Source organism: Mycetomoellerius zeteki, unplaced genomic scaffold (assembly GCF_001594055.1).
Source record: "Mycetomoellerius zeteki isolate Tzet28-1 unplaced genomic scaffold, Tzet1.0 scaffold244, whole genome shotgun sequence".
NCBI classification, from domain to species: domain Eukaryota; kingdom Metazoa; phylum Arthropoda; class Insecta; order Hymenoptera; family Formicidae; genus Mycetomoellerius; species Mycetomoellerius zeteki.
In genome coordinates, this window is record NW_017257221.1 from 507,927 (window position 1) to 518,427 (window position 10,501).

At 35.3% G+C, this 10,501-nt stretch overlaps 2 protein-coding genes across 2 annotated transcripts in view; one reads left to right on the forward strand and one right to left on the reverse strand.

The window, feature by feature from the left end:
- The first annotated feature begins 637 nt into the window (after positions 1-637).
- Positions 638-6,173, forward strand: Sec61alpha (SEC61 translocon subunit alpha). Its single transcript, XM_018449401.1, is given in 9 exon segments — positions 638-841; positions 1,033-1,100; positions 3,042-3,107; positions 3,216-3,426; positions 3,495-3,752; positions 3,859-4,025; positions 4,370-4,382; positions 4,385-4,749; positions 4,833-6,173. Coding segments are annotated over 9 exon segments (1,419 nt in total). The 5' UTR covers positions 638-834; the 3' UTR covers positions 5,097-6,173.
- Positions 6,174-6,927: 754 nt separating this feature from the next.
- omd (integrator complex subunit 5 omd) overlaps positions 6,928-10,501 on the reverse strand; it is a 5,331-nt gene continuing 1,757 nt past the window's right edge. The window contains exons 4-12 of the mRNA XM_018449367.1: positions 9,966-10,375; positions 9,745-9,880; positions 8,989-9,658; positions 8,664-8,908; positions 8,360-8,565; positions 8,074-8,220; positions 7,848-7,988; positions 7,233-7,493; positions 6,928-7,149 (exon numbers count right to left, since the gene is read on the reverse strand). Coding sequence (XP_018304869.1) covers positions 6,928-7,149; positions 7,233-7,493; positions 7,848-7,988; positions 8,074-8,220; positions 8,360-8,565; positions 8,664-8,908; positions 8,989-9,658; positions 9,745-9,880; positions 9,966-10,375 — 2,438 coding nt within the window. The remainder of the gene's footprint in view (positions 7,150-7,232; positions 7,494-7,847; positions 7,989-8,073; positions 8,221-8,359; positions 8,566-8,663; positions 8,909-8,988; positions 9,659-9,744; positions 9,881-9,965; positions 10,376-10,501) is intronic.

The window sequence follows — 10,501 nt, forward strand, 5'->3', positions numbered from 1 at the left end:
AATGAATCAAAGATGTCACTATTATCGAATTTGGAATTAAAAAAGTTTGCATTATCGACCTCGATCAAGTTCGGTAATCGGTTTAGGATCCCCTTAAGGGGATGCTAGCTTTTTAATGTTTTCGTTCCTGTCAAATTTCTTCGTAATGGTTTTACAGAATAAAAATTCCTTTTCCACAATTAAAATATACGTGCTAATGTATTTATCACTGGTGTATTTTGTGTTCAAAGCTGGAAAAAATACAAAATTACAGATTTTTTTATCTCAATATGGCGACCAACGCTGAAGGTAAAATGAATAAAGAAATTTGTATTTTTTTGTTTTTTCTAGCTTTGAACACAAAATACATCAGCGACAAATACATTAGCGTGTACATTTTAATCGTGAAAAAGAAATTTTTATTCTGTGAAACCATTACGCAGAAATTCGCCAGGAACAAAAACATCAAAAACGCTAGTTTTATCGGTAATCAAGCGGCTCCAGCATCCCCTTAATCACAAAAATTTACCCATCGTTGATGTGGTCTATCGACAGTATCTTATCGATAAAACATGCCACGCTATTATCGACTGGTGCGTCGCGTCATCTGGTGCCAAGCGGCGGAATCGCAAGCGGAAGCGTGCCGGCCAACATCATCAGGTCACGTGATACTGGCATATTGATACGTGTCGGCGGGGTGAGCCACGACTCGCTACGCTTTGCCAGTCTTGCATACGCGGCCGCGTTCGTTCGCTTGATGAGAGGGTACTTTGCAACGGTGTCGATTCACGGGATCCTGTGAGGGAAGGTCACTCGATCCGCGGTGCTTAGGACAGTCGTGTCGACGCAGGCAAGATGGGATGTGAGTATGTCTGTCACTTACAGTCAGAAATAAAAGCCGCCGTTATCACGGATTCGCGTTCGCCGCCAACCTCGTTCATTGTCGTGCGTAACCTCTCGCACAAACATATTGCTGGCGACGCGAATCACCCTGACATACGCGCGCCCGTCGCTCCTGGAAGCGCTAAACCGCTTCTCCTCTTCTGCTTTCAGTCAAATTTCTCGAGGTGATAAAGCCATTCTGCAGTATACTGCCAGAAATAGCGAAGCCGCAACGGAAGGTAAGTCCCACGCGACGTACGATGGTACGTTCTATTTCCGTCTCTCTCTTGTATTTACAGTTTCGTGTACCGTTTTTCCTAAATTCCTCAATCGTCCCGGGCGTGTGTAAGTATAGGACGAGATGAATTACTCTTTACCATCTGTTTACGCACATCCATGACATGTGATGACAGTGTAGAATTGTATTCCTTGAAGCTATAATTTTTCTTGATATTTTTTCTCCTGATGAACTCATATTTTACTGTTAATCTTTCTTAAACCTATTCTACAATTGCATAAGTGTAGTGTAAGTGATTATAGTTGTAAGAATTAATCAGTCACAGTCGAATTTGAATCTTCAACTGTTGTCAATTCTTACAACTACAACAACTGCTTAAGCCGTAATCACACTACAGGCTCCCGACTCTGACTCGACTGTCAATTCTGACTGCCGACCTATAATGGACCAATAATAAAGAGACTGACTTATTATTATTGGTCCATTATAGGTCGGCAGTCAGAGTTGGCAGTCGAGTCAGAGTCAGGAGCCTGTAGTGTAATTACAACTTTAAGGCTACCTTCCCATGGAGAAAGAAACAACGGAACGGAATATTGACAGAAAAGAAATAGAACGAGGGTTATCCTCATCTTATCTCTTTTCTGTCAATATTCCGTTCTGTGGTTTCTTTCTCCATGGGAAGGTAGCCTAAGTGGCACTACAATGAGATTTTAAAGCGTAAAACTTAAGTCGTAAGAAATTAATCACAGCTGATCAGGCTAGGTCCGTAATCTTGCTTTAAGAGGTCGTAAACCATAAGCTTTAAGTTGTAAGTGATAATGTATCGGCCACAGAACTTATGCCTTTAGGCCGTAAGGATTTTACCCCGGATCTACAATAGAGTTCTAAGCCTCAAGTCATAAGAAATGGACGAATCATAGTCGATTATTCTCCTCGAATTCGACTATAATTGGTCAATTTCTTATGACTTAAGGCTTAAAACATCTATCGTAGATCCGGGGTTACTCAATTCGCTTAAGTCTAACGGTTAAAGCCTAAAGTCTGTGCAAAAACAGTTTAAAGACAGAAATTACTGCCATTTACCCTGGATCTACAATAAAGTTTTAAGCCTCAAGCCATAAGAAATGGGCGAATCACAGTCGATTATTCCCCTCGGATTTGACTATAATTGGTCAGTTTCTTACGGCTTAAGTTTTAAAAACACCTATTGTAGATCCGGACTTAATCTCTTATGACTTAAGGCTAGGTACACAACCTTGCTTTAAAAGGCCTTAAGCCGTAAAACCGTAAGAAATTAACCACACAACCACAGTCGATTATTTTTCTCATATTCAACTGTGATTGGTCAATTTCTTAAGGCTTTACGGCTTACGGCCTCTTAAAGTAAGGTTGTGGACCTAGCCAACATACTTTATTGTGGTTCAATTATTTCTTATGGCTTAAGGCTCAAAGCTTAAGTTTTATGCCTTAAAATCTCATTATAGACGCTGCTTTACATAATAATAGAATGGGCTTTAATGTATTTATAATATTTTAATCTTTGACTGTAAGTGACTGAGTCATGCGAGATATATTTATTACTTTTCATACATTATTCATAAATCTCTTTCAAATCGCAAAAGTATAAAAAGTTTATAACTTGAAAATAGCTGTTTTTTTATTGTTGTTTTAAATACTTTATTTTTACCGACAACCTTTGGATTATCCATTAGAGTACAAGTTAAGAATAAATTTGTTTTTTATTGCTTCACTACTTTCTCGTTTTTGCCAATTATCAAATGTATACTCATTTGACTTCAAGTACAAAAAGTGTACACTAGTTTAGCTGTAAAAACAAATCTCTAGATCCAACTACAGTCCTCTGAAGAGTATGTCTTCCGAGGGTTAATTTATCTTAATCATCAATGAGATGGAGTCATAATGTTTTTATATCTTTCCATAGATCCAATTCAGAGAAAAAGTATTATGGACAGCGATCACATTGTTTATCTTCTTAGTATGTTGTCAGGTAAGTTCATGGATCTTAAGGTTTGAGCGAATAATACGGAAAGAAATTAGTCGAAAATAGTATGAACCGTCACAAATAAATATAAATACATAATCTCGTTATTTTCAGATTCCGTTGTTCGGTATCATGTCTTCAGACAGTGCGGATCCATTTTATTGGATTCGTGTGATACTTGCGTCGAACAGAGGAACTCTCATGGAATTAGGCATCTCGCCGATCGTTACTTCGGGTCTTATCATGCAACTGCTTCACGGCGCAAAGATTATTGAGGTCGGCGATACACCGAAGGATAGAGCGTTATTCAACGGCGCGCAAAAATGTAAATACATAAATTTTAATGTATTATTCAAATGGAGCGTAAGTAGCATTTGTTTTTTCTTTGTGCAGTGTTTGGCATGGTTATTACCGTTGGACAAGCTATTGTTTATGTGATGACCGGAATGTATGGAGATCCAACTGAAATTGGAGCTGGTGTCTGTCTCCTGATTATCATCCAATTGTTCGTTGCTGGACTCATTGTATTACTATTGGACGAGCTTCTCCAGAAAGGATATGGATTGGGAAGTGGAATATCTCTCTTTATTGCCACTAATATTTGCGAGACCATTGTCTGGAAAGCATTCTCGCCAGCCACAGTTAACACCGGTAACTTCCTCGTTTATTAGAAAAAAAATCACATAATATGCATTATTCTTGACAATCTAAACTTTAATATATATCAACTAAAATAATATTTTTGTACACTTAATAGGACGTGGGACAGAATTTGAAGGAGCCGTAATCGCGTTGTTCCATTTGCTGGCCACCAGACAGGACAAAGTCCGAGCCCTCCGAGAAGCGTTCTACAGACAGAATCTTCCAAATCTGATGAATCTTCTTGCCACCATTCTAGTGTTCGCTATCGTTATTTACTTCCAGGTAAATTGCCGATAGGTCACAGGACATTTGCATGAGTTATAAAGTTTTTATTTTATTTATAGTTATAATTGTTTTTTAACTTGTATAAGTCTTCGAGCAAAAAAGTATTAGACAGTGAGTGACTTTGTGGACTTTGGAAATAAAATTATTTTACTGATTGTGTGTGTTGAAAGTTATCAGTGCGCAATCATATCTGAAATAAATTGATTTAATAAAGAATATATATTATTCGAAATATCTAATTTTGACCGTGATGAGGATGACATTCTTTATCATATTTGATGTGTTCATATATACGGTCGATTTTTAAGTCTTAATAATGTTTAAAATTATTTTATTTTTAGGGCTTCCGTGTAGATCATCCGCTAGATACCGCGGTCAGTACAGCAGCTATCCAATCAAACTGTTTTATACCAGCAACATTCCGATTATTCTACAGTCGGCTTTGGTGTCCAACTTATACGTCATCTCTCAGATGCTGGCCGTCAAGTTCCAAGGAAATCTTATAGTGAATTTATTAGGCGTTTGGTCGGACGTCGGTGGCGGAGGGCCCGCCAGATCGTATCCAGTTGGCGGATTATGTTATTACTTATCACCTCCTGAATCAGTCGGCCATATCGTTCAAGATCCTGTTCACGCCGTGCTCTACATTCTCTTCATGCTTGGCTCATGCGCTTTCTTCTCCAAGACATGGATTGAGGTCTCTGGGAGCTCGGCAAAAGACGTCAGTATAACTTTCACTAAAAGATGATATAAATCTTCTCGATTATATAAAAATTTACGATATATGCGTCATTGAACTTTTAGGTCGCTAAACAACTAAGAGAACAGCAGATGGTAATGCGAGGCCACAGAGATAATTCCATGATTCGCGAACTAAATCGATACATCCCTACCGCCGCGGCATTCGGTGGACTATGTATCGGAGCTCTCTCCGTACTAGCAGATTTCTTGGGCGCGATTGGTTCTGGTACCGGAATCTTGCTTGCTGTCACAATCATATACCAGTACTTCGAGATCTTTGTGAAGGAGCAAAGTGAAATGGGTGGCATGAGCACGTTACTCTTCTAAACTTAATTCATCTATAGACTTGAAAAGTGAACTTTTTTAATTCTGAAGAACTGAGTAAAATAATTTATTGTAAAGTAAGAGAGTCGGATTGGCAGCTGTGTGTTTATGTCGAAGCTCATAGAATGATAGACAAACACCAGCGCCAAACGAAGGTTCCCCGTTGTTATACATAAAGTCGCACATATTTAACTTAACATTGGTATATATTGTTGATTCTCTGCTCAAAAGATTATATTGTCGATGACAATTCTGAAAAAAAGTCTATATGTGCTTCTTTTACGCAGAATATATTAACGTGACCATTGACACACAATATACTTTCAAATTTGTTCTCTAATCATATTATTTTACATTAAATTTATAAGATCTTTGTTCATGTAATATCGAGAAAAAGAACAGACTCTTATTTTTACATTAAACGTTATTGATTCTACGCTGTGTCAAACGGTACACGAAGCACCAACTGATATAGAGGCAAGATACATTGACGGAGCGTAGAGATTATATAAGAACATAACATTTAATGCTCGCAAACGCAAGCACGGAAGATACTTGTCCTACACCATCGTGCTTGCGTGTAAGATTTAATATCTTTCGTACAACGAGCAGCGTGTACATAGTAAGAAAATGATTAAATATTTTCAACATTTTTTACTAGCGTTTTTGGGCTCTGTGATTTGACGTGGTCAGAGCCGTGTGAAGACTCAATGGCGTGCAAGTAAAATCGTGACATTTATATATATGAATTGAACCGATTTTGCATACGATTATATGAAATAATCATTTCAGTTAGGACGAGACACCCACCTAGGGTATTCGTGCAGCAATTCGAACAGCGTTCGTTCATCTTAGGTACCATCCATTCCTGTATTGATAATAATATGAAGTAAATATTAATTATATTTGTTTCTTACATATGTATTTAAGAGAGAAAATGTGCTTTTATAAATATTAAACATGTATATTTTTCTTTTCGTCTTCCTTGTTTCATCCCTCAATGGCTTTATTGCGCTTTGTTATGCATAATCTCATCACGAATATTTTCTATATCATCATTGAATACTTTCCAAGAACAAAATTTCTATCCATATTATTAATTGAGGATTATAACGGTCGATTATATCATAAAAAGAAAGATCCATGTATTATGTAATATGTTACATATTATAAAAAGCAGAATGTATACAAGAAACTAGTAAAGATTACTTCCTATTTTATACAGTGTGTGTGACTGTCATTTTCTACTTTATATTTAAGATTGTTACATAAGATATATATGAATTATAACTATTGTTATATAGGATATCAATGTAACGGGGAGAAAGCAACTAAATGTCCAAATGTACTTACTGTTAATGGTGTTTAATACATGAAACTTGTGGAAATATTTAATCTTAGTATTTATATATTTTGAAACACATGTTATATAAGATAAACCGAGAGAGAGGAAAAGAAATTTTCATGAGCTGAGTATTTCGATAATATTGTATTAATCAATATTATTATAAAACGTGATTATGCTTTTATATAAGAAATTACGTATATATAAGTATATAGGCTGCGTTCCATTTCACACATGATGCGTATGATGCATCATTTATCTTTGTACTCACCGAATGTTAAATAAGGATAAATGATGGATTATGCACATCATGCGTGAAACGAAATGCACCCATATTATAAAAGTAAAAAAAAAAAAAGGATATAAATAATACAATTTCATTATTTATCAATATATATATTATTATTATCAAGCGATTGCTAGTATTTACAAAACGTATACAATTAAAAATAATTTAAATATCGTTTTAAAAATATATTGCATTTTATATTATTTATTTTCATTGTAAAATAATGTTGAATACAGAGATCCTAAAGTGTGAATATTTGCCAATAATACTAAACGAAGAGTATCTGTAAAACGTGCGTTGGGCGATGACATATCGATATCTCTCCAGGCTATATTGGTACCTTCGTTTCGCGTAAATAGCGCTGGAGATGGCACATTTTCACGCATGTACGCCCACAAACATTCCCTCATTATTGTATTTATCTGCAATCAGAGCCATTTGCAAAATATAAATAATCCGAATGTATGAATTTAATTGAAATAATGTTGCAGAAATGAAAACATACCTGATGAGGCTGTAAAACAGGTAGTATGTCCCTAATACTCGCCAGCGGTGGTGGTAATAATTGACCGAGTGCCATTATATTGACAAGCGAAATGCCCTCCTCTGTATTCCAATTAGCCATGACAGTCGCGGTAATGCCTCTTAGTAAAACGGAACAATACGCTAATGCCGGCCTATACCAAGCAGTCAATTCTAACAGCGTCCACAACAGAGGAACATCCTTGAATTTGCGACGGATTTGTAAATCTCTTTCTATTGTGACCTGCAGTAATAAAAAATTATTCTGTTAAATAACAACTAGCTAGAGATGATGCATAGCTCAATGTCATAGTTGTTTGTTAATAAAAGATTCGGTTAGTTCATGTCATTAAAGTTAATGAATCTTGAACTTGTTGCCATTCTTCATGTACAATATTAGGAAAATTTAGGAAAAATATTCTACTCTGACAGAAACAAAGTTTATAAATTTAATCCAAAATTATTTGAATAATCTAAATAAATCGTGGTAATGTATCGGGTTTCAGAGAAAAACCTCCAATTAAGAAGTTAAAAAATCAATAAGTTAATTATGATACTAATTGAAAATTAACATATTAACAATTAACATAAATAATACCTTTGTAAATTCTTCGTCAGGCCATGGTAGACCATTGTACATAACATCAGGCGATACCAATTCAACTAACAACAAACTGACCATTGTCAAAGCATCCAAATTAACTGGATATCGATCTGATTCCTGATTGCTGCAACAGGCCTGAAAATAATTCGAATTGAATGTTAAGAGTATTTAATATAAAATTTATAGATTTACTAAATGAACTCTTTATTGGATTCTTTACTTTTATAACGTCTATTAGCAACATTTTGTTTAAAGTAATGGTTTCCTTATCGATCGAATTTTCCGGCGGAAGTCTTCGTGGGCCATGTCCTATCACACCAGCGTGAAATACCGACGAATGTCGCTGCGCTAACATGGTACTCGTCACCTAGGATGAGATCATTTAAAAATTTACATATTAACTCAAATTGATCTTATACAACATTAGTAAAATAGCAAATAATTGTTAACTATGTATCAAAACATATTCTGCATATTTTAAATGTACTTTTATCATATTTTTATACCTGTTTGTGATTCTGATGTAATAATAACATCTCTTCAAAATGAGGCTCGAATTTCTCCTTTGCGCCAAAATATTTGGCCTGCTCATTATTGATACTATTTCCTAGTATCTCTCTGAGAGCCAATACACGTGCGGACGCAGAATGACATGTCAAATCTTTCAGTAAATGACATACCATCTTTATTCCTTGTTCTTTTTTTATAATATCTAAAAAAGAAATTGCATTATCATACACTTTTTTACTTAAAAAAGAATAAAGTCTTTTATATAAAATAGAATAAGGCTTTTTATAGAATTCTAATTACCAATTTGAGCAATGCATAAAAAGAAATACTGTATGATCGCCCTCGTTAATTTCAGCATAAGTTCCATATCGAGAATATAATCTTTTTCAGATGTGCTTAACAGATCCAAGAGAGTAATGATATCATTCGCCAAGTCAAAATCATCGCTTCTCATTAATAAACAAGATATTTGATATAAATTAGCTCTGAGGGCTCTGCTAATCATCTGTGACTGTAATATCTCCACCTTATTTGATTTTTCCCATCTAAGTAAAATAGAAAAAGAGACTCTAATTATTAAATTAAACTATAAAATATTTAACTATTTTAAACTGTTGACACTTGCTTCAACATTATAATAAGATTTTTGAATAACTGTTTCGATTCCTCCTTTTCTATCACGTTTTTATAGTTTATTTCTCTGAGTGCTTGCTCCAAGACCTGCGTAAAGTAATCGTGACCAGCAAGCATATTTTCAGTTATGGATTTACTCGTAGGAAATTGTACAACGTTATTAGTGATAAGACGTATTAAGGCCGCAAGATGGAACATTGTTTGCGCCTTCATCAACATGTAGGATACTGTGGAGATGACTATGTTCGGATTTTGACTTCTGAGAAAACATAATAGCCTGACAGCCGTTTGCACACGCAGTGGATTTGGATTTAGCAACATTGGTACTATCAACAATATCTCCTGTTTGATAGAATTCAGCAGATGAATATTCGTGGATTGTGGTCCGTGCGTTCTCAATAAGAGGTCGATCTCCTGTAGAATTGATTCTAATATCTCCCGACAAATGTTTTTCACATTTTGCGCCGCATTGACGCTGTGATAGCCGACGTTGCTCGTGTTTAAACTTATATCTAGTAGTACATTGATTATTTGTGATGCGCCTTGTTCGCATCCTAATATCAAGTGTACCGTCAAGTCCATTAAGGCCCCTGGTTGATTATCAAAGTATTTACACCAATCTGCTGCAAACAATGCCAGTCGCGGTATGATGTCTGGCCTCACTATAACAAACATTATTTCATAGTTATATTTAATTGTAATGATAACATTATATTTACTTCAAATGTAATTTCTATTAAAAACATACATATTTGTAACACATCGCTAGTTATTGCTTTCAAAAGAGTCTGAGAAAGTGAAGCCAGATTTAAAAGAAATGGTACGGTGGCTAGTTTCTGCTTTTTGGTATCTTCGTCAAGACTTACATCTTCTTTCAAACTCCACTAAAAAATATATATAATATATTATGTATAATACATAAACTTAAATATGTATACCATGACAGTAAAACTTATATAATAAGCTTACCTCAAATAAGTCTAATAGCGCTTTTCTAATATCTTGGAAATGGCTACCCGCTAAATGTCCCAATATGCCAACAACAGAATTTAACTTTGGATTCTTGACGTTATGTTCATAGCCCATGGCACAGAAGTCTTTCAATCCGCACGATAACACCCTAGTGATCACAGTGTTTGGAAAGCAGCTCCCTACATGAGCAACGACCCAATCGAAATACGGACTGTGTATCACACTGGTATCTAATAATGCCTTGATACACGACTCCGTATCGGAATGCATAAGACACTGCAGACATTGAGCCGTAATATCTATTAGAGTCCTTGTCGCGCGGCATGACATCCATTGTTGCATAAAATCATTGATGCCTGCGTTGACAGGTAAATTGCCGCGCTTTGAATAATCAGATGATAATTTGCCTGTGAAAGGAGCTTACTTTGTACATCACAGGAATGGATTTTGTATTAAATAAATGTATAAATTATGTATAAAACTAAATCAAATAAAATGAAGAATATATTTAGTTATATATATATATATATATA